Raw genomic sequence first — 24,518 nt, forward strand, 5'->3', positions numbered from 1 at the left:
TAGTGTTTGATAAATAGTATTTTATTAAATTAACCAAATGATTTTTTAAAAAAAAGAATCACAGTCAATAATCTTCAATCAGTGAATCTTGGCAAACCCATGTCTTTATGGGGGGGAATAATTCCATTTCACTTAAAAGTAAAACAAAGAATAATGGGGACAGAGACAATATTTTTAACAGAAATATGACACTGAAATTATATAATGCTTAAAGGACCTGTGCAAAGATAGGGATTTTATTAGTATAATGATTGCCATAAATATCTTTCCTGGTATTTCGCGGTAGGATTTTAATATTCAACCTAAGATATAAAGTTTTTTTTTCTGTGTTGCTCCAGAAAAGGTTGACATTCGAGTGTTCATATATTTTTTTCTTTTTCACCCTAAAACTTTTAGTAAACAGTATATAGCATATATTGGGATGGAAATTTAAATTGTATGCAGAAAGGTTGCCTAAAGAACAAGGAAAATGACTTTCAGATTAGCAGATGGTATAAAAGACAATGTTAGCACTTTTGCTTTGAATACAGTGATAGCTTTCTAAATAAAATAAAAAAATGGTCCATCTTAAATTATTTCTGTACACCTAGAAGCTCTTCTTTACATAATTTCTGGGATCATTAAGTAGCCAAGCAAAACTTTATAAGAGTGAAAACATACAATCGATATAATATTAATGTATTTTTCCAGTGCATATTTTTCTCTATACATTCTTATTCTGTCTTTCGGGTCTTCTGTCCTACCCTGATTTCACAGGCTCCTTAAAGAGGATAAGTCTTCAGTAGTACAAAAGGGCCATTTCCACAAGCTTACCAGGTAATAGAAAAAGCAGAGTCTAAGAATTTGGACGCAAGTAGTTAACAGGTAGAGTACAGGTAGAAGCAAAACTTAGGTGTGCAGATAGCAAGCTGAGCTAGAAGATAAACTCCCATCTCTGAATCTTCCACGGTGAAAGTCTTAATCCTTCCATGTAAACCATCATCAGTTAGTAAGATCATCCGAATTCCCACTTTAACTTCAATATTCAGAATTTTTTTTATTCCCTGAGGGTGTTAGCAAGCAGTAATATACGTAATTGGAAGAAGAGGAGAATCCTGTACCGATTTTTTTTTAAAAAAATTGAATAAAATACAATGAAATACAAAGATGTTTGCAGAATCCTTAGGTCCAGTAAAATGCAAAGATTTTTCCTGTATTAAAAAAAAATTACCCATATTGGAACATCCAAAAAATAATGCCTCATGTCAAGGCAAAAACAGTTGCTCTAAAAGGAGCAGTTTTTATTATTATCCTTCTTCCCCCAGTAAGTTTTTTTTCTTTTTAAAATTAAAAGTACCAACTTGGTTCAACTGGTATTTCGCTCTCATTCAATACCCTTTCCCGAAGTTTCAATTCCAGGCATTCTACAGTAGGTGGGTATGTTTTGAGTTCAAATTTGTTAGCAAATAAATTTTTGGATTGCAGCAGCCACGGTAAGTCGCCAGTTCCATAGACACATATGCTTCTGACGTAACGACCTGTCAAGGCATAAAACATCAATATTATAATGACATATTACAATGACACCAATATTATAATAAAATATCAATATTATAATGACAATTACTGTTAACGCGCTCTACATGGGGCTGCCCCTGAAGAGCGTTCGAAGACTACAGCTGGTCCAGAATGCAGCCGCGGGAGCAATATGGGGTGTATCTAGATACACCCATATTACACCTATCCTCCGCGAGCTTCACTGGCTTCCTATTGGTCTCCGGACGCGCTTCAAGGTGCTAGTCGTCATGAGCCAAGGTGGCGCAGTGGTTAAATGCAGCACTGCAGGCTACTGCTAGATCAGCAGGTCAGCGGTTCAAATCTCACCGGCTCAGGGTTGACTCAGCCTTCCATCCTTCCGAGGTGGGTAAAATGAGGACCCAGATTGTTGGGGGCAATATGCTGACTCTCTGTAAACCGCTTAGAGAGGCCTGAAAGGCCTATGAAGCGGTATATAAGTCTACTGCTATTTTAAAGCCCTTCATGGTTTAGGACCTGGCTACCTGAGAGACTGCCTCCTGCCACTTACCTCCCAATGACCAATAAGATCACACAGGTTGGGCCTCCTCCGGGTGCTGTCAACCGGGCAATGCCGGCTGGCGGCTCCCCGGGGCAGGGCCTTCTCTGTTGCTGCGCCGGCCCTGTGGAACGATCTACCTGCAGAGATCCGGACCCTTACTACTCTCTCGGCCTTCCGTAAAGCCGTTAAGACCTGGCTGTTACGGCAGGCCTGGGGCTGTTGATTGATATCCAGCCTCGTTTAGATGGAATGGGTGATGTGAATTTTAATACTGTATTTTTTATTTCTTATTCTATTTTTAAATTCAAATGTTTCTTGTCTGTTGTGAGCTGCCCCAGAGTCCCCTGGGAGTGGGCAGCATACAAATTCTAATAAACTTGAAACTTGACATTTTGTGGACAGAAGAATTAAGATGCTTAACTTACACGAAGGCCTTTGCAATCTAATCATACTGAAATAAGGAAGTCCTGGCAATTTTAATAACATTTGAAGAAAACAGAGCCGTAGAACATCATATCCTTTTCTCCTTATTCAGGATCAGTATCAAAAATTAGTATGATACTAATAGAGAAATAATAACCCTAGTTAGGATAAATAACCAGACCATAGAAACACTAACCTACATTCTGGGTGATTGTCAAGTAGAAATGTTAATATTTCTTAGATTATCTTAGATGTCTAATGTTTATTTTCTTAGCCCGTAATTAACTAATTTGGGATTGAGGGAAAAGTCCCATAAATCTTATTAATAAACCATTGTTTAAAGACGGTTATAAAGTTATAATATTGTGTGGGCCTGGAAATGAGAGGTGAGATAATTAGTAAATAACCTTTAGTTAACTACAATAATAACAATGAAATGTTTATGGACAATATTTAATGATACATACAGGTGTGTTACCGGGGGGGGGGGGAATGCTCAGATACCCTACTTAACTGAATTAATCTTAGAACATGTCATAAAGGTGTAATGGTATTGGAGATCTATTGAAATTGCAAATGAACACCAGTAGGTGGTTGTGTCTTTAAATAGAAATGATTCTAGATAAAAACATGTTTAAACAATGGTAACCAAATGAGAATTATGGTACAGGGATAGTAAAATACATAACTTTTCTTTCTTGATTTAAAATGTACAACATGATTTGAATGAAGTATACATAAGGACTGTGGAAGAAACGCACGGAATATATTTGTAACCAATCGATACGCTTTCAACAAGATGTAACGAAAGATGGTTTTTTTATTTTTCTTTCTGTTTAATTAAAACAATAAAAAATTTTCTTTAAAAAAAATTAGCTTTGGGCCCTAAATATTCAATTTTTATTAGTTTGCATGCTTTAATTGTTCGTTTGTTCAATTTATATTGCTGTGCACTTTACCAGTGATTGTGGGTGTCTAACAAGGCTTTGTTGAAACCAAAAACTGACTCAAGAGATTGAAGGAAGAGTTCAACACTGAGGTAATAGATAAAGGTTCCCCTCGCACATATGTGCTAGTCATTCCCGACTCTAGGGGACGGTGCTCATCTCTGTTTCAAAGCCGAAGAGCCAGCACTGTCCAAAGATAGCAATAGCAATAGCAGTTAGACTTATATACTGCTTCATAGGGCTTTCAGCCCTCTCTAAGCGGTTTACAGAGTCAGCATATTGCCCCAAACAACAATCTGGGTTCTCATTTTACCCACCTCAGAAGGATGGAAGGCTGAGTCAACCTTTGAGCCGGTGAGATTTGAACAGCCGAACTGCCGAACTAGCAGTCAGCTGAAGTAGCCTGCAGTGCTGCATTTAACCACTGCGCCACCTCAGCTCAATGTCTCCATGGTCATGTGGCCGGCATGACTAAACGTCGAAGGCGCACGGAATGCTGTTACCTTCCCACCAAAGATGGTCCCTATTTTTCTACTTGCATTTTTACATGCTTTCGAACTGCTAGGTTGGCAGAAGTTGGGACCAGTAACGAGAGTTCACTCCGTTACGCAGCGCTAGGGATTCGAACCGCTGAACTGCCGACCTTTCTGATTGACAAGCTCAGGATCCTAGCCACTGAGCCACCACGTCCCTACCGAGGTAATGCAACTTAGTAATTTAACTTACAATTTAGCAAAACTAAAGAGTTGCTCCTTATCCTTGAGACAGAGAGAGAGAGTTCCAGCAAGTAACACTGCTCAAATTACACTTGTGATTTATAGTCAAGCAATTAAAAAATACAGACAAAAGAAAAAGTTTCCACTCCAAGTAGATGTGTATCTAGATTGAATAGGCACATATTAGCTACAACAGACAATGTGGTTTCCCTGTTTCTCACTAACGGAAAGATTAAATGAGCTATTTAAGCCACATCTAAGGACGGCTTTTAAACTTTATTCAAATACAGCCACATTTTAAAGATCATTCTGATTATATACTAGAAAGAGCTTTGATCTTTAAAGCCCTACATGACATGGGTCTAGATTATTTTGACTCTCTTAACTACCCATCCTATTAGGTCAAGCCAGAAGGGTAGTTTGTGGATCCCATCTGCTGAAGAGTTACGTCTGATGGGAAGTGTTGTGGCCCACCAACGGCCAGTGGAGTTGGCCGGAGATTTGGACAGTGAGGAGGTTGGGCCAGTCCCAGAGTCTGGGGAAGGCTCGGAGGAGTGCTCTGCATTGGAGGCAGAGATGGGTCCAGGGCTGTCTGACAGTTATCAGCTGCCTTCGGAGTCAGACATCAGGGAGGCAGATGAACAGCTGGAGCTTGTTCCCAGTGTGCACATGCGCAGAGTTGCCAGACTAAAGGAACAGCTAAGGAACAAGGGTCAACTTGGGAGTAAAGCCACAGGTGGACGGTAAATTGCCCCTCCCCTAGGGAATAAAAGAGGAGCGAAAGGGGAGTGGAGTTTGCAGGAGACCATTAATTCATTCCTGCATTCTTGCCAAGTATTGCGGCATCTGAAAGATATCTCTCCAAATGTGATAAAGTCAGTACTTGTGAACTATCTTGAAAGACTGTGGGGCCAGGACTTTGCTGGAGAGGAATTCACTGTAAATTAAATAAAAGGGGTTTATCGGGACAAGAACTTGGCTGGGAAAACCTAGGTCAGAACAGGAAGCCAGATAATGTTCCTTTCCTGCTGTGGCTTCTGCTATCTGGAGCATTACCCAACCCCCACCCCCAACCCCGTGAGATGAGCCAAGGTGGCGCAGTGGTTAGGGTGCAATACTGCAAGCCACTTTAGCTGACTGTGATCTGCAGTTCAGCGGTTCAAATCTCACCGGCTCAAGGTCAACTCAGCCTTCCATCCTTCCGAGGTGAGTGAAATGAGGACCCGGACTGTGGGGGCGATAATGCTGACTCAATTTGCTAAAAAATTTGTAAACCGCTTAGAGAGGGCTGAAAGCCCTATGAAGCGGTATATAAGTCTAATAAATAAATAAATAAATAAACAAATAAATAAATAAATAAGGTTAGCCTTTCAGAAGTCCCTGAAAACATTGTTCTTCAAGTGACTTTGGGGACCCGATGGGCAACCTGCGTAATGGCTGCGCTATGAGTAGATGGACGCTCTCCCACAATCTTGTCTTTATATGTTTTTAAGCATTTTAACAGCTGTGCCATTGTTTTAGCTTTTGATTGTACACCTTCCAGAGTCACGCTTAGCAAGATGGGCAGTCCTAAAAAAATGTATTTAATAATTAAATAAATTAAAGTTAGTTTTGCTTTACAGTTTTAGCATTGTGTCATTAGGCACAGCACAGGCTAAAAACATCAAATACAAAGGAAAATTAATTAAAGATACACCCGACTTTTATACCCCAAGGCTGCTTCCATTCTAATGGCTATGCCCTCATATTAAAACAAGACATCAGCTTATCCGGAGGTGGAGAACAGGCCAAAACATTATTATGCTTCACTTTCCCCCTTTGTTTCCCACCTATTACTTCTTTAGTTTCTGTCTTATTCCTCTTCCTCTTTAATAATTTCCTTGTGGCCTCCTTTTTATTTATTTTTTCTCTCCCCCACCTGCATTTCTTGTCTTTTTTTTTCTTTCCTAACTGCATAACATTTCTGCAACTTAAATAAATAAGATAATACTCCATAATCCAGTGGTGAAATTCATTTTTTTCCCCGGAGACTGCAACTAGTCCAGAATGCAGCCGCACGAGCGATACTGAGTGTGCCAAGGTACGCCCACGTCACACCTATCCTCCGCGAGCTGCACTGGCTGCCCATTGGTCTCCGAACACGATTCAAGGTGCTGGTTATTACCTTTAAAGCCCTACATGGCCTAGGACCTGGGTACCTACGAGACCGTCTCCTACCACATACCTCCCTTAGACCAATAAGATCACACAGGATGGGCCTTCTCCGGGTGCCTTCAGCAGGACAATGCCGGCTGGCGGCGCCTAGGAGTAGGGCCTTCTCTGTTGCCGCTCCAGCCCTCTGGAATGAACTGCCCCAGAGATCCGGGCCCTGCCCACTCTCATGGCCTTCCGCAAAGCCATTAAAACCTGGCTTTTCCGGCGGGCCTTCTGATTGGGTGTTTGTTGTCTTTCTTTTTTAACTTTGTGTGTCCTATTGTTTTTAAGTTCTTTTAATTTCTTTTATTCTGTAAGCCGCCCAGAGTCCTTCGGGATTGGGCGGCATAGAAACCTAATAAATTCAATTCAATTCAATACTCTTGGTTCTGTGGGCATGGCTTGGTGAGTGTGGCAGGGGAAGGATATTGCAAAATCTCCATTTCCATCCCACTCTGGGGCCAGCCAGAGGTGGTATTTGCCGGTTCTCCGAACGACTAAAAATTTCCGCTACCGATTCTCCAGAACCTGTCAGAACCTGCTGAATTTCACCCCTGCTGTAATCCCTGTCATTCAAGTCACCCCATGTTCTGTTGTTTTGGATGTGCATTTGAGTGTGTCCTAAATTGCTGTGGTCACAAATTTAAATCTGGCAATTATGCAATTATAAAAGTCCATGATATATTTGGAAAACAGGGTGCTGACAGCTAAACACAGAATTGTTTGTAAAAACCTTAAAGCACATTACATGTATACAAGGAGAATGCAGGTGGGCGAGGCTGTTTTTAATAAATTAACCTAATTATTGTTTATTTTGCTGAATTTACAGAGCCACCCAAGTTGATGAAGTCTCAAGAGTTTACAATTAAATCCCATTTAGATGGTCAAAACAAAACAAAAAGTAATGGAAAATAAAAAGAACAAGAAGGGATCATGAAAAAACTTTCAATAAAAGCAACGTATTCCCAGGGCGTGGAAGAAGAGCCAGTTCTTCATAAATGACTTTTAAAGAAGATGGGGTTGAGACAATTTGAACTTTTGGAGAAATATTCTTTCTGAAGGCAGGTGCCAGGCCAGAAAAGAGATGCTTCTTGAGACCTATTAGATGAGGGGGTCTCCAACCTTGGCAACTTTAAGACTTGTGGACTTCAACTCCCAGAGTTCCTCAGCCAGAAAAACACCCAGAATTCTGGGAGTTGAAGTCCACAAGTCTTAAAGTTGTCAAGATGATGTTGTATCAGAGATGGGAGTCAGAGAATGCCTATTCTCTCAGAGATTATAGGGCAAAATGAGTTAATGGGAGAAAGGTGTTCCCCAAGTAACCAGGCCCTATGCCATGAAAATGATGATGATGATGATGATGATGATGATGATGATGCACTATCAGTATCTTAAATTGTACCCAGAAGTTCACAGGTACCAAATGCACCTTGCACAACAATCACATGTGTATACTGAGGTGTTGTGGCCCAGCAGGTGCTGTTGGAGCTGCCACCAGACTCCGACAGCGAGGGGCCCTATGACTCGGCTCTGGAGGATGTGGAGGACCCTCAATAGGGTTCTGACTCCGAGCAGGGTGCAGAGAGACTGGTTGGCCACCAGGTGGTGCCTGAGCCTTGGATCAGTGGGGAGGAGACAAGGGAGAGTGATCCAGAAGCCAGCAGTGAGTTGTTCCTGGATGCATGCCATCAAAGAGCTACTCGGTGTCAGGAGCAATTACGCAATTACAGGAGGGTAATTGTGCTCAGCTGATGGTCATTAGGCTCCTCTCCAGACTATAAAAAAGACTGCTTGTGACATGCCCTTCTTGCAGAAGTCAACGCTTTGACTAAAGAGACTGTAACTACCTTGGCAGGCTGGATTGCTGCCAAGGTTTGTCTGAATTGCTGCCAAGGTTTGTCGGACTTGCTGCCAAGGTCCTTATCTGTTTGTTTTGCTTGGCTTTCAGCCACCAAGATTCTGGTCTTGCTAATTAAAGTACATTCTAGTTAAGCTTCTCTTGGTTTTCATTACTGGACGGAGGAGGGGGTGAGAACACTGCGGCATGCCCGTAATTGCCCACAAATTGGCCTTCAAGGGCAGCCCCACAAAGCCTGCTTTTCAATAATCCAAATGTGGGATGTTTAAGGCATGAACGGTTGTAAAAAGGGAGTCCGGGTATGAGAAAAGCTGTAATTGAGATATCAGATGAATCTGGGCCAACTCTCCTGACCAGGACTATTCTCTGCTCCTCAAGCAGAAGCTAATAACCTAAGAAGACATCCCCCCCGCATGTTATGTATTGGTTTTGTCTGGGGAAGTACCACCCCATTCAGAACTCAAAATGGCAGATCCCTGATGCCAGGGCAGCCAAAACCTCACAGCCCACTTTGTCGAGGTTGCTAAACCTGCTGCCTCTCCATCTCCCAAACCCAGGGAATTTCTAGGTTCGTGCACTGCATGTTCCAATTAATGCACGGTATGTTTTTCTACAATCCCTTTAATCTCCATAGTAAACAAAAAAACAAACAGTGTCAGAACCAGTGCATGAGGTATTACATTGTTCGGGCAGCATTAATCTTTCAAATATTTTTTTAAAACAGAAAACCCCGCAAACTTTAAAATGATGTTCATTTTACCGTGGCATCCTCCGTGAGTTCTTTCTGCGTCGCTCCATTTCACAGCTCTCAAGTTGCCTTCCCATGTCGCATTTGGCATGGCACCGGGCACACCTGTGATTCGAAGAGAAAAAAAGAGAAAGGTCTTGCAAATTCTTATTCTTAAAATGCCAGGTAAATTGCAGGAGGTACTTAGCAATAGCAATAGCAATTAGACTTATATACCTCTTCATAGGGCTTTCAGCCCTCTCTAAGCGGTTTACAGAGTCAGCATATCCCCCCACAGTCTGGGTCCTCATTTTACCCACCTCGGAAGGATGGAAGGCTGAGTCAACCTTCAGCCGGTGAGATTTGAACAGCTGAACTGCAGATAACAGTCAGCTGAAGTGGCCTGCAGTACTGCACCCTAACCACTGCGCCACCTTGGCTCTTTGTTCAATGGCCAGGTGATCAGTAGAACTAATGACAAGTGCTGAACAAGTGGTTCTTAGGACAAGTCCTTGCACTTAATGATTCTTGCAACGTCCCATGAGAGCCGAGGTAGCGCAGTGGTTAGGGTGCAGTACTGAAGGCCACTACAGCTGACTGTTATCTGCAGTTCAGCGGTTCAAATCTCACCGGCTCAAGGTTGACTCAGCCTTCCATCCTTCCGAGGTGGGTGAAATGAGGAGCCAGATTGTTGTTGGGGGCAATATGCTGACTCTGTAAACCGCTTAGAGAGGGCTGAAAGTCCTATGAAGCGGTATATAAGTCTAACTGCTATTGCTATTGTGATTTGCAACCTTCACTGCTGGCTTCTAACAAGCAAGTCAGTGGGGAAGCTGGCAGGAAGTCACACATCGCAGTCATTTGAAGTCCACATTTAATGACCTGTGCAGTCCTTGCTTAACAAGGGCCATTGGGACTGCTGGAACTGCCATCACTACACAGGGTGGTCATCTGTTTTGCTTTACTTATGACTGCATCGCTTAATGATGAGTTTTCTGGTCCCAACAGCACAATTCAACAAGAGCTATCTGGTTTTTTTTAAATCTTATTGTAATAATCTGGAAGGCAAACCTAGAGAAGCAGTAACCCTCTGTCAGGTGTGCAGGGTTTAAAAGCGGTTACCTCCTTTTTCTATGTATACATATTTTATAACTGAGGGTCCTATTTGAAGATTCTTTCATAATCTGATAGGTATCTGTTCTGACCCCCTCCTCCGTCCAGTAACGAAAGCCGAGACAAGCTTAAATGGAATGTCCTGTAATAACAAGACCAGAATCTCGGTGGCTGAAAGCCAAGTAAACAAACAGATAAGGACCTTGGCAGCAAGTCCGACAAACCTTGGAAGCAATCCAGCCTGCCAAGTTAGTTTCTCTTTAGTCAAAGCGTTGACTTCTGTAAGAAGGCTGTGGCACAAGCAGTCTTTTTTATAGTCTGGAGAGGAGCCTAATGACCATCAGCTGAGCGTAATTACCTCCTGTAATTGCATAATTGTTCCTGTTCCTCTTCTATGGCGTGCATCCAGGAACAACTCACTGCTGGCTTCTAGATCACTCTCCCTTGTCTCCTCCCCACTGGTCCAAGGCTCAGGTGCCACCTGGTGGCCAACCAGCCTCTCTGCGCCTTGCTCGGAGTCAGAACCCTGTCCAGGGTCCTCCACATCCTCCAGGGCCGACTCATAGAGCCCCTCGCTGTCGGAGTCTGGTGGCAGCTCCAACGGCTCCTTCTGGGCCACAACAGATATCCAGTGTATACATTTAATTCCCCAGTCTCTCTAACTCAGTGTTTCTCAACCTTGGTGACTTTAAGTCCTGTGGACTTCAACTCCCAGAATTCCCTAGCCAGCTGGCTGGGGATTCTGATAGTTGAAGTCCACAGGACTTAAAGTCACCAAGGTTGAGAAACACTGCTCTAACTTATTAATAAACTGACTTAAATGTTACTATGTTTAATAGTATCAATGTAATAAATATGTTCTTCTAAGTATAGTTTTAAAAAGGAGAACTTTGGTGAAGGAGCCGAGTTGGCGCAGTGGTTAGGGTGCAGTACTGCAGGCCACTTCCGCTGACTGTTATCTGCAGTTTGGCTGTTCAAATCTCACCGGCTCAAGGTTGACTCAGCCTTCCATCCTTCCGAGGTGGGTGAAATGAGGACCCAGACTGTGGGGGCGATATGCTGACTCTGTAAACCGCTTAGAGAGGGCTGAAAGCCCTATGAAGCGGTATATAAGTCTGCTATTGCTATTGCTATTTTCTTTTGCCTTTTGCTTATAAAATAATTGATTCTAAAAGACATCGCTTTCATCAGAAATCAGGACCTTGGAAAGCTCCCAGTTGATCCTGTGGATTGGGACACCACTGATTTCCCAATGTAGTCTGTAGTCTGTGGAGGTCCATCAGGACATCTGCCCTACTCCATGAATGTCCACAGACTAATGCCCACTTTCCATTTCAGCACCCCTTCCCTGCCAGGGTTGGCAGCCAGCTGGCAAGACTTTGCTTTGTGCCTTAAACCCACTTCCACAAGAAGCTGGTGACACTCTGCTTCCCAGCTCAGTTCCTGTCTCCCTACATGCACCAATGGTTATCTGGTTCGTAAGAATTGATCAAGGGCTAAAAGCCAATCAATAAAAGGCATAAGGTATGGCATGGGAACACAAGTACCAATATTCAGAAAACTGCATTTGTGAATAGGTGTTAAATGCAGTAACTCCACAGTTGCTACGCTAAGGAAGTGGGTTCTCATACCACCAATTGAAAAAGAAAAAGTACAATTGGGAAATGAATCAACTAATAATTCAAAATGGGATTTCACTGGGTTGCAGATCAATGTCGTTTTAATCCTCAGTATTTAATAATTTCTACTCAAGAAGGTTCTTGGCCAGCAAGTTTATGCTGAGACATGTTAGTGTGCTAAGATTATTACTACATCATATAATTCCAGTGGTAAATAAATACTTGTTCTGAATAGAAAACTTGGATTAAAAGTCCTTTAAAAATGAAAGGGGATTGAATACAGGTGCAAATGCAATCATAAACATCATCTTATTTGTCAATGAAAGGTGAACCCCTATTCTTTTAAAAATAGAAGTGTAGATAGTATTAGTTTAAGTGGATATGCCTCCATTTTAAAAATAATTAGTTATCCATGAGCAGAGAAAATATTAGGCTAAATTATACAAATAAGTTGTCATAATAGGATTCTGAGCCTGTAATGAGGGGGCAATCTTAAAGAAGAAAGAAGAAAGGGAAAATATCAGGGAGAAAAATATCTGCATACATTTTCTAAAGTTAATCGGAAAAAGAGAAAAATATTAACATCCTCGCTGCTCTCAATGGAAATAATTGCCATAGGTATATCAAGCCTATTATAACGTTTCCTAAAACTGATATCATTTAAGTATCTGGGGCTTATAAAAAGTCCTTAGCTTCTATGAAATTTTGGACACAAAGGGATACTGATTTACTGATTCTAATCTCCTAATAGTATTTGGCTAGCAGGCATGGAGGAAGAAATTTAGTAAATGGTCTGAGTACCATTCAGATTCTCCCCAGAACTCTTAGCTCCCCCACCTCCAAGAGCTGCAACAACAGAAGTTCAACAAATATGTTTGCTACATTTGTTTAAGAGAACCAGTTTGATATAGAGGTTGAGACATCTGGCCTTAGGGACAAAGCCCGCTTACCTTGGGCCAGATATACTCCCAGACCTAGGAAAAAAAGAGATTCCAAATTACTTCAAAAAACTTTGTTAGGAAAACTGTGGGGATTAAACCAGGCAGTCACCAAGAGTCAAAAACTGCTCTGACCTAGGCTTCCCAAAAGCATGAAACGGACTCCTTGTCCCCTTAAAACCCCTTTTATTTAGTTTAAAGTGAATTCCAACAAAGTCCCAGCCAACAGTCTTTCAAGAGATTTCACAACTACAGACCTTTATCAGGCTTGGAGAGCTGCCAGGCCGATATCTTCCAAACGCCACTCTGCAGCAGACAATACTTGGCAAGAAGTCAGGAAGAGATCTTCACTCTAATGAATTGAACTAATTGTCTCCTGCAAACTCCATTCCCCTTTCGCTCCTCTTTATTCCCTATGGGAGGGGCCATTCACCGTCCACCTGTGGCTTTTCTCCCTTTACTCTCTACAGTTCCTTAGCTGTTCCTTTCTCCTGGCAGCTCTGCTCATGCGCACACTGGGAACAGGCTCCAGCTGTTCTTCTGCTCCATTAAATGTCTGACTCCAAAGGCAGCTGATATGACCCTGGTCCCATCTCTGCCTCTGACACAGAACACTTGCCCAGACTCCAAGACTGGCCCGTGTTCCCCCCCCCCAGCCTCCTCACTGTCCGAATCTGCTGCCAGATGTGCTGGCAGGCCACAACAAAAACTGACTCTAAGCTGTACATTCCCACAGACACGCAAACACACATACATTAAGCACTGTACAAAAGTGTATGAGGAATTAAGTCCCACTGAAAGCATATATGGAGAAAGTAGAGGCAATTCCATGGAGAGATGTGAAGATAATTTGCAACACGCAGTTCATATAAATATGGCTTGTATGCTGCAAAATATCAGACAAGCAGCTTTCTTTTACGTCCAAAATTCTACTTCCTTCCTGAAGTAGGAGCAGATATCCTGTATTTTCCAGAAAAGATTAACAACAGCTAGACTTGCCAATTCTGCGGAAAACTGCGGTGACATGGAACAATAACAAATGCTGTGAATCCCTTGAACTACAGTATATTAATAAACAGCTCTTAGGTAATATTGCTAAATGATTTGCTCTCTCCACTGTGAAACCACACATTTGATGTAAAACTTTCAGCAATATCAAGGTTACTGGAGAAAGTTATTTGTTAGCAGAACAATTCAAGGTACATCTTACTTGGGAAATTTTAGGAGTTGCCATATTATTCTTAAGATTTTAAGATTTAATGAATTTGTATGCCGCCCAATCCCGAAGGACTCCGGGCGGCTTACATAAAAACAATTTAAAAATATTAAAAGAATTTAAAACACAAAGACAAAGCAGTTAAAAAGAACACAACATACACTCAATTTTTAGTGGGGCTGGAGCACAATCAAGGATCCGCAGCCCCAGGCCTGCCGGAACAGCCAGGTCTTAGTAGACTTCCGGAAGGCCGAGAGAGTGGGGAGGGTCCGGATCTCAGGGGGTAGATCGTTCCATAGGGCCGGGGCAGCTACAGAGAAGGCTCTTCCCCGAGGAGCCGCCAGACAACATTGTGTAGTCGACGGCACCCGGAGAAGGCCCACCCTGTGAGATCTTATCGGACGCTGGGTAGTATGTGGCAGGAGGCGGTCATGGAGATATCACCAAACATTTAACAAAAAGGTTGGCTTAAGATCAGGTGGATACTATACAGGTAGCACTCAGTATACAACCACAATTGAGCCCCAAATTTATGTTGCTAAGTGAGACATTTATTACGTGAGTTTTGCCCCGTTTTACGACCTTTCTTGCCACAGTTGTTAAGTGAAGGTTAGTAACATGATTGTTAAGTGAATCTTTGCTTGTCAGAAGGTTACAAAGGGGGGATCACATGATCCTGAGAGACTGCAAGCATCAAAAATGTGAGTCTATTCTATTTCTATTTATTAAATTTATAGGCGGCCCAATCCCGAAGGACTCCGGGCGGCTTATAGAATAAAATTTTAAGGAAAAGGTTAAAAAGGCAAACAGAAGAGAGCAGATTAAAAGAAACACATCATGCATCATGAGTCAGTTGCCAAGCGCCCAAATTTTGATCACGTGACCACGGGGATGCTGCAACAGTCATAAGTGTGGAAAATGGCCACAAGTCACTTTTTCAGTGCTGTTGTAACTTTGAATGGCCACTAAGAGAGCTGTTATAAGTCAAGGACTATCCGTTTCAGGTTTCTGGGCAAAAACAAATCAAAGAACATTTACTGAGTAATTATTTGCTAAATATTGCTGCCTAATTATCGGCAGAAATGGTAAGATTGAGAAGATCCTGATACTTTCCAAAAGAATCCCCTTATTGTGGATAACTAGGAAGCAATGTGGATCATTGTTAGAACAATTAATCAGTGGAACAGAAGTTGCCTCCAGAAGTTGTGAATGTCCCAACACTGGAAGTCTTTAAGAAGATTTTGGATGGCCATTTGTCTGGAACGGTATAGGGTTTCCTGCCTAGGTAGAGGGTTGGACTAGAAGACCTCCAAGGTCCCTTTCAACTCTGCTATTGTATTGTATTGTATTGTATTGTATTGTATTGTATTGTATTGTATTGTATTGTATTGCATCACTTGATCCAAGGGTTATGATTATAATGTGCCACAGAGGCGCAGTAGTTAGAGTACAGTATTGCAGGCTACTTCTGCTGGCTGCCTGCAATTTGGCAGTTTGAATCTCACCAGGCTCAAGGTTGATTCAGCCTTCCATCCTTCTGAGGTAGGTAAAATGAGGACCCAGATTGTTGAAGAAGGGGAATATACTGACTCTGTAAACCACTTAGAGAGTGCTGTAAAGCACTGTGAAGCAGTATATAAGTCTAAGTGCTATTGCTATAGATGTCACAGCAGACACTCTGACAATCTAATTGTCAGGAAAACTCTCACGTCTAGAACAAGATCAGGTCCTTGTCTAAGAATGCCCAGAAGTATCCTAGGACAATTATGTACATCAATCTACAATTTACAATTGCAATTTGCAAAGGGGAGAAGAGTCCGCTAACAATGGCTACTGTGTGCTCTCATTTCTTATTTGTAAAAATTGTTTTGATAGAGGTAGAACTGCAATAGCAGTTAGACTTATATACCGCTTCATAGGGCTTTCAGCCCTCTCTAAGCGGTTTACAGAGTCAGCATATTGCCCCCACAGTCTGGGTCCTCATTTCACCCACCTCGGAAGGATGGAAGGCTGAGTCAACCTTGAGCTGGTGAGATTAGAAAACCCTTGAACTGCAGATAACAGTCAGCTGAAGGGCCTGCAGTACTGCACTCTAACCACTGCGCCACCTCAGCTCTTAAAAACTTATATAATTCATCCCTTTCTATGATACAACATAAACAAAAAAACATCGATCAGGGATCATTCTAAAAATAATATAGCATTTGTCCATGAGAAAAAAAAATTGATGAATGGTAGTTAAATATTTGTAATTAAAAAAAAAATGCTGGCCAAAACGCCAGTAAATTTCTTAGCAAAACTCTGAAGAAGTTATTAATAGCAGAAGTCATAATAGTATTATGTGCGTCTGAAAATTCTTCACTATGTATTTTTTTTCTACATAGAGATTGTTTTTACTGGTTTCTGAGAACCTGTGTGCCCTCTTTGGTATTCTGTGACATATTGATATCATACAATGAATGCAAACTTAATACAGAAGCACTTTTCCAAAAGTAAACCGGACTTTATTTTTTTTTCTCTTTGGAAATGTTTTATTTCTCATCCAAAAAGCTTCTTAGTTCAGAATTGAAAAAGCTTCTTAGATGAGAAGTAAAATGTTTTCAAAGGGGACAAAAAATCAAGAAAGTCCAGTTGCCTTTTGAAAAAAAGCACTTTTGGGACAATCATGATCTGGATGACTGAGACATTGCTATTAAACATTGCTTCAGACATTGCTATTAAACGTATTTCCTTTTATGTATTTTACCACTGTCTGTGTCTATTCTGCTTTTTTTCCTCAGAACTCAGGATCACATGAATGGGGACTCCTCTGTTAGTTTCACAGTATCAACTCTGAAAATCAGTTTGAAACTAAACACAAAGTCATACTATTTTTATTCCACTTTTCTGTTGCCACGAGACACTATAATACTTTTGAATGTTTATAGTAAAAGAAAAATGAGCTTCCTCAATTGCAGCTGAATGTTAAGCGGAAGTGGCTTCCTAAATCATTGCAGAATATATCAGAATAGCAGTGGAAGATGTATGAAAAATCTTTCAGGGGGAAAATCTGTTTCCCTTTTTCTGCCTTTTTTTTTCATTTGACCAAGTTAGGTAGAGTTAAGTAATGCAACAATTCTTCAAAACAAATGAAAAAGAAAATCAGACTTAATGCTAGTTAAAAATGAGGTAGAGAAGCAAGCAAAAGCATATATCTATTTTCTCAAGTAACCTGCCAAGCTTCCTGAAAATCAATTCATGAATTTTATATAGTCCTCCTGGAACTCTCCCTCATCCAAATGGTTAAAATTGAGTAATATAAGCATGGGAGACTGGAAGTTTTTGACCCTCGGCAAATTACAGGATTTCCAGAAAACAACATCCCCTCAAGCCACTTCCTTTAAAACTCTTCCCCATAAAACCCAATTTTCAAGTACTGGTAGCTAACTTCTCCATGCCTCAGCCTCAGGAGTTTTACTGAAACAATCAACAAGCAAGCAAAAGCTTATCATTAAGATTCTTTTACCTTTTCTCTTGCTGGAGAGTTGGCCTTACGTCAAGAGTTTCACCTGTTGAAATGCTATGATGACTGTTCAGTTGCATGGAAATATCTCTGAGTGATGATAGGAGTCACTTTTTCCCTTTGGGCGCTAATTTTACTTTTGCAATCTGTGAAATTGCCCGGAGCAGTGAAAAAGAATAAAATAGAAGCTCTGAAGAAGCCCAACCTGTCTGTCCAGCCAGCCCAGATCTCAAGAAGAAAGGAAGTTGGTTGGTGTTGTTGTTTTTTTAAACCAAAAGTTTATGTAAAAAGACAGGCAGGGCACACCCTTTTTAACTTAATAAAAAGTATCTATGCTTTGCAAATTTCTGTTCTTGAGGTAGCCTCTAGGCAGGCTCCAATTTTATAAGGTTAGCTCTTGCATAGCTTGGATATAACACAGCAAGTGATGGTGGCACATACCAAGAATGGTATATCCTTAGGCAAAAACTGAATTTACTTGCTGGAATGTCTTTCAGGAAGAGAATATTAGTCAAGCACATCTAAAAAGGACCAGAGGAGGAAAAAGGATTGTTGCATGCTGCCATCCTATATTTCTGTATTTAATTAAACATATAACTTTGCTACGTATTTCTCTGGTATACTGAAACGGGAGATTGCTTTCTCTCATTAGTACTAGACAGAATCTATTTCATCAAGTTCTACTGCGTACTAGCTGTAACTTCTGGATTCTGGCGAAAGCAAATACAGGTAATCCTCAGATTATGAGCACTACGGAGCCCAAAATTTCTGTTGCTAAGTGAGACATTTGTTAAGTAAAAGTTGCCCCATTTTACGATCATTTTTGCTTCAGTTATTAAGTTAATCACTGCAGTTACTAAGTTCTTAAGCGAATCTGCCTTTTCCATTGACTTCGCTTGTCAGAAGTTGCAAAGGTGATCACATGACCCCAGGATACTGCAACTGGCATAAATATGAACCAGTTGTCACACACCTGAATTTTTATCACGTGACCCTCAGATCAGAGGTGGGTTCCTACCAGTTCGCACCTATTCGGTAGAACCGGTTCGTCAAATCTACCGAACCGGTTAGAAGAAGTTCCACCAGTGGACCCGGAAAGCAGGCCACACCTACAGAAGAGGTTCCAAAAATTTTTGAAACCCACCACTGCTAAAGGGTTTAGGGGTGCAATGATCTTGTAACTTGACAGCTTTAAGACTTGCATGCTTCAATGCCAGAGTTCCTGAGCCAACATGACTGGAGGAGGAATTCTGGGAGTTGGAGTCCACAAGTCTTAAAGCTGTCAGGTTTGAAGACCCCTAGTTTTTTTTTCTAAAGGGTTAGGGGTGCAAGGATCTTGTAACTTGACAGCTTTAAGACTTCCGTGCTTCAATGCCAGAGTTTCTGAATAGCTACTTGGACCAACCTGAGTACTAATTCATCATTTCATATCCGGTCACATGGGCGGCAAGCCACTCCCATCCGGTCACATGGGTGGCAAGCCACTCCCACAAAGGAGGCCACACCCACAGAGTAGGTTCCAACAATGTTTGAAACCCACCCCTCCCTCAGATGCTGCAACAGTTTGGGTGTGAAAAACGGTCATAAGGCACTTCTTTCAGTGCCGCTGTAACTTCAAACGGTCACTAAATAAACTGTTGTAAGACGAGGACTACCTGTTCCAATATTGTATTTCTTTACATTTCATTACGTATTATCTCTTAGTCTCATTTTTTTTAAAAGCTTTTGATCTGGGAGGTGCATCGTGGCCAAAACATTCATTTCAAACCTGGCTTCATGTTAAACTTTTCAATTGCTCTAGGCCAGTGTTTCTCAACCTTGGCAACTTGAAGATGTCCGGACTTCAACTCCCAGAATTCCCCAGCCAGCGAATGCTGGCTGGGGAATTCTGGGAGTTGAAGTCCGGACATCTTCAAGTTGCCAAGGTTGAGAAACACTGGCCTAGAGCAATACATTTTCTATGGACAAATAAGGCAAACTTATGTCATTAAAAGGGTCACAGAACAATTTGTGACACTCTTAAAGTTACTGATTTGCTCTTTGACAATCACAACACTTCTTTTATAAGATATCATTTCCTTGAAATTCTAGTTTGCCCATTAGTCCAAATGTCTAGAGACCTGTGATGTGGGAGGAACACTATTTTTAATTTGTATTATTTGCTAAACAAATAATTCCCTCAGCAATGTCAAACTATTCACTAAGGCTGCATTACTATTACTATCAGTCTTCTCAACATTCCTACCACCCATCTCCTCCCACTTATGACTGTATGACTGTAACTGTTGCTTGTGTCCTTATGATTTATATTGATTGTTTCCTGGTATGATTTGATTGCTTACTTGTACCCTATGACGATCATTAAGTGTTGTACCCTATGATTCGTGACGAATGTATCTTTTCTTTTTTGTACACTGAGGGCATCTGCACCAAAGACAAATTCCTTGTGTGTGCAATCCCCTTTGGCCAATAAAGAATTCTATTCTATTCTAAACTGGGGATAGAATTTCCCCCCTCCACTTGAAAATAAAACTCTTGTGCCTTGTTCTAATACATATTGGCTCCATTCCAGAATCCACTGAGTTTCGTGACCCGTCAAAACCGCGTTCCACAAAAGCGCGGTCGACGAAATCGCATATGTGACGTCATCACAACGCGACGAAAAATATCGAAAAATTGCAATAAAAATTAAATTACAGCAAGCCGATTCACATAAAGGTAAGGGTTAGGTTAAGGGTTAGGGTTAGGTTAAGGGTTAGGGTTAGAGCATTAGCGTTACGTTTAGCGTTAGGTTAAGGGTTAGCGTTAGGTTTTTCGTTACGTTACGGGTTAGGTTTAGGGTTAGGTTAAGGGTTAGGTTTAGGGTTAGGTTTAGGGTTAGGTTTGGGGGGGTTAGGGTAAGGTTTTCGCTTTATTTTTACATTTTTCGATCTTTTTCGTCGCGCTGTGATGACGTCACAGACGCGCTTTTGTCGACCGCGATTTTGTCGTCCACGGTTTTGTGGTAGAACCCTGAGTTTACATGAGATATTTTTCTTGTTTTAAAATTCAATTCTCATGTTAAAGATCACCGAGGGATACCAAACTCCATTTATTTAACTAACTTTCCTAAACCACTAGCATTGGTTGTATCTTATCAGAAATCAACAAGCTAAATAAGTATTTGACGGTGGGAAAAATTATCTTGGTTCCTCCTCCTTTTCATAATCAAAGTTATTGAGTAACCTCAAGTTTCAGGTGACGAGGCATCTGAGGAAGTTGCTTCCTTCTTAGCACATCAAGTTTTATCAAACCCGCTCCATAAGGCTTTCAGCCCTCTAAATGGTTTGTTCTTAATGCTTTTCCAAATTGAAGAGGCGCACATGCTTAATCATGTCGCTTCTTCCGCGCTTATGTCCGAAACCAATGATACTCATTCCAAGTATACTAACATTATCTAGTTCACTCTTTTTTATTATAATCTCGCGCGTAGATTTTTATGAGCTTCCTCTTTTGCTATCACGCTCTCTGCTCGCTTGATTCAGAGCATCATTACTGTGGATGATTCTGGGCATCAGATTTCTAAATGGCCACTGACTGCATAAAAACAGGTTCAGGAGAGGGTGGCAAGGATGAAAAATGGATTTGAGAATGTGCCCTACCAAGATAAACTATAGGAACTGGAAATGTTGACTATGGACAAAAGAAGAATGAGGGGAAAGGGTACAAAGGTGATCAGGAAGTATTTTCTGTTGCCACAGAAACCAGGATCAGAAAGGATGGGTATGTATGCAACTATTGTAGCTAGATTTTGTTTCAACATAAGCAAAAAACTTCCTGATTGTGAAATCTGCCCAACTGTGAAATAATTTACTCGCATAGATATTGCAATGGTTTAAAAATATCTGGAAAATCACCCGTCTTTTTGACCTCCTCCAATTCTATGATTTTGAGAGTCTTCAACCCCCTGAAGAATTCTTTTCACGCTGGCAACCACTTTGGTAACCTTAAAGCATGTCTAACTGCCTAGTCCTTTGACAGTTGCTTTGGAAACTATTGGTAAACTTACTTTCCACTGGACTTTAAAAATTGAAATAGGTTTACCAATTCACAGGATTAAGGCCATAATTCATAAGATTAAGGGCATTTTAACAAAGAGCTTTCCAACAAATTCCGTTCCATTTCTCTATGCATGTTTTGAAACAAAATATTTCTTGCGATTTATTTATTAGGGTAGAATTTGTTACGAAGTAACTAATCATTTGATCTGTATCCAAATAATTATGTCTTGTTTTTTTTCTGTTGGGTTCATGGCTGTGAATAAATGGGGAATAACATCCCTGGGGGTTGGGGGAATACAGTCATACAATTGCAAGATTTTGCAGAATAGTTATCTGTGGTTTGGGGAAGCAGTAACCCAAACAACTTTCACTTGGACTATGGTTCAAAAAGAAAAAAAAAACTCTGTCAACCAGTCTTACCACTTTAGAAAACTTATCAATGCCAGTTTAGAAATCAAATCTCAGCTGGTTGAGCATTGCTGTCATCAACCAATAACTGCTTCTCAGAATGTCAAACATATGTTCCAGCTATCTCTCAATATTTCATGCCTTATCATTTGCTAACTAATTAAGGTTTGGCCCTTGCTGTTGAAAAATGAAAGAGCCAGATATTTTTGAACAATGGACCCTCAAAGGAGTGTCTGCCTTTTTAGGGAGACTGTGTTTAAAAGATGTCATGGAAAGGAACAAGTTTTACCAGACAAGACGGAAGCTGACCTAAAAGTGGATTTTAAAATCTTAGGCTACAAGAATGATATGACAAAAATATATTTATGCTAAATATATAGATGAAACTGGTTGATGTCTTCATAATTAAAAGGGACGTAAGGTTGACTCAGCCTTCCATCCTTCTGAGGTGGGTAAAATGAGGACCCAGATTGTTGGGGGACCAATATGCTGACTCTGTAAACCGGTTAGAGAGGGATGTAAAAGCACTGTGAAGTGGTATATGTCTATTGCTATGTACACATAACAAAACAAATTATACAGCGAGCTAGATAATTTAGCTAAATTGGATTTACAAGCATGGCTACTTTGCTAAGGAGCAAAAAAGAAATGAAAAGAAATCAAGTTCTAGGGCATTAGAGCCAAGGTGGCACAGTGGTTAAAAGCAGCACTGCAGGCTACTGCTAGATCAGCAGGTCAGCGGTTCAAATCTCACCGGCTCAGGGTTGACTCAGCCTTCCATCCTTCCGAGGTGGGTAAAATGAGGACCCAGATTGTTGGGGGCAATATGCTGACTCTCTGTAAACCGCTTAGAGAGGCCTGAAAGGCCTATGAAGCGGTATATAAGTCTACTGCTATTGCTACTGCTATTTGAAGGGATGAAAGTTCAAGATTGTTAAAAAGCATATCAAATTGGTTGATTCGATCAAGGTCAAAACAGGCATAGCGTTATCTCTGGTAACCGTTAATGAACCTTTGCTGATTATGACTGTCCCTACTAAAAGTATTTATACTCCCCCAGAGATCCGGACCCTCCCCATTCTCGCGGCCTTCCGAAAGGCTACTAAAACCTGGCTATTCCGGCAGGCCTGGGGCTGTTGACCTCATGAATGAGGTCCAGCCGCACCTAGATTGAGTGTATGATGTGTTTCTTTTAACCTGCTTTTCTTCTTTATTTTTAACGTTTTTATTCTTTTAGAGATGTATTGCTGTAAGCCGCCCGGAGACCTCCGAGATTGGGCGGCATATAAATTCATTAAATTTGAATTTGATACTATTTGTGAAGAAAGAGAAAGTCACTTTCTCCCCCTTTACCGTAATCTTTTTCCTCTTTTCTCTGCACTTTCTATCCCCCCCACCCAATTTGCACTAGTTTTTATCTCTTCAATTGCCATGTTTAATAAAAATTACTACATAGAAACGAAAGAGCCGGAGATTCGTATCTACCTGGTATCCGATTGAGAGTTACCCAAAAGTGTTCATCGGGACTGTAAGTGTCTTTGGACCATTGGAGCAAATCAATGGCCCTGGAGTCATTGAAAAGGAACTCCACAAAGGGCCTCGTGAGAGCAATATAGGCAGACCCGAAGTAGATAGTGAGGTTGTGGGGAGGTGGCGGTTTGGGGGTCCCAGTCCTTTGCATGTAGGAAGCTTGCTTGCCTATGTGCTCCTTGTATACAAATCTGGTCCTTGAAGTTATGGGGGGTGGAGGGAGGACGCCAGGGGTGATATTCTTCCCTTTGAACTTTTTCAGGTGCTGGACAATCTCCTTGTTGGTTTTGAGTGGGAAATCTTGGCCACACATGTTGAGGACGTATTTCCAGCCGGGGTATCTCAGCAGGTCCTGCATGCAGTTCAAATCAGCCTGAAGCCTGGAGATGCCAGCGTAAACCACAGGCTCCGCTTTGGAAACCAGGAAGGCATTGGGGAAGCACTCCAGGATTTTCTCCACTTCTTGCTTGTACCTAGCGGGCACTTTCTCATCCACGTGGATGCAGTAGATATTGTGGGGGGCGTAAACAGCCCTGAAGAGCCGCTCGAAGGTGGCCAGCTCTTTGTGGAGGGTGAAGACGTAAGCCAAGGGGAAAGCCGCCGCTTCGGCAGAGACGACCCGGGTCACATAGTGACTCCCCGTCACGTAGTCTTGGCAGGAAGCGGCTCTGCCCAAGGACGTCCGGAGATAGTTCCCCCACACCAAGGTTTTCTGCCCCCGAGCCAGAGCCCCGCAGGCGCGCCGGAGGAAATTGCTCTCCTGGAGACGAGGCAGCCGGGGAAACCGAGGCGGCGGCGGCGTGTGTTTGGAAACCGGCGGAGGTTGCCCGAGGAACAGGAGCAGGAGCGCCGAAAGACCGCTCAGCCCGAAGACCGCGAAGACGTAAGGAGGCTTCCCAGACCGCATAGTCTCTCCCGGGGACGGGCGACGAGCCCCGGTGGAAGAGACGGACCCTAAAGCCCGGTGCGGCCGAGGGTCCTTCCGCGGACGCCCAAGCGATGCATTCAGCCCACCAGGTGCTCGCGACTCGGTTTTCCAAAGCTCGCCTTCTTTTACGGTGATGGTGATTTGCTCGGCCGGTTGCTCAGCAAAGCGCTCCGGCCGGGCTCAGAGCGCGCGGCGCCGGGGATCTACGGCTACCTAACAGCGACCCGCATCTGCGTCTCTTCCAAGGCTGCCCTTCTCCAGACCTCGGCCGTTTTCCCTGGAAAGCCACGCCCCTGGGAAAAAA

The 24,518-nt window shown here is 42.0% G+C and overlaps 1 protein-coding gene across 2 annotated transcripts; it reads right to left on the bottom strand.

Annotated features, from left to right (window-relative positions):
* On the bottom strand, positions 1-24,450 carry GCNT2 (glucosaminyl (N-acetyl) transferase 2 (I blood group)). 2 transcript variants are annotated; one of them, XM_087707482.1, is made up of 4 exons: positions 23,242-24,450; positions 12,603-12,626; positions 8,954-9,046; positions 1-1,517 (listed from the first exon to the last, which is right to left on the bottom strand). In XM_087707482.1, the coding sequence occupies exons 1-4, from the start codon at positions 24,191-24,193 to the stop codon at positions 1,327-1,329; spliced, it is 1,260 nt and encodes a 419-aa protein (XP_087563608.1). In that variant the 5' UTR covers positions 24,194-24,450; the 3' UTR covers positions 1-1,326. The 2 variants fall into 2 exon arrangements, with proteins under 2 accessions (XP_087563608.1, XP_087563609.1); XM_087707483.1 differs by lacking the exon at positions 12,603-12,626 and having other exon boundaries at positions 23,242-24,448.
* Between the last annotated feature and the right edge of the window lie 68 nt (positions 24,451-24,518).

The sequence above is a fragment of the Thamnophis sirtalis genome, unplaced genomic scaffold (genome assembly GCF_051295495.1).
Source record: "Thamnophis sirtalis isolate CommonGarterSnake01/CBP01778 unplaced genomic scaffold, rThaSir2_p1.2 scaffold_2, whole genome shotgun sequence".
Lineage (NCBI taxonomy): Eukaryota > Metazoa > Chordata > Lepidosauria > Squamata > Natricidae > Thamnophis > Thamnophis sirtalis.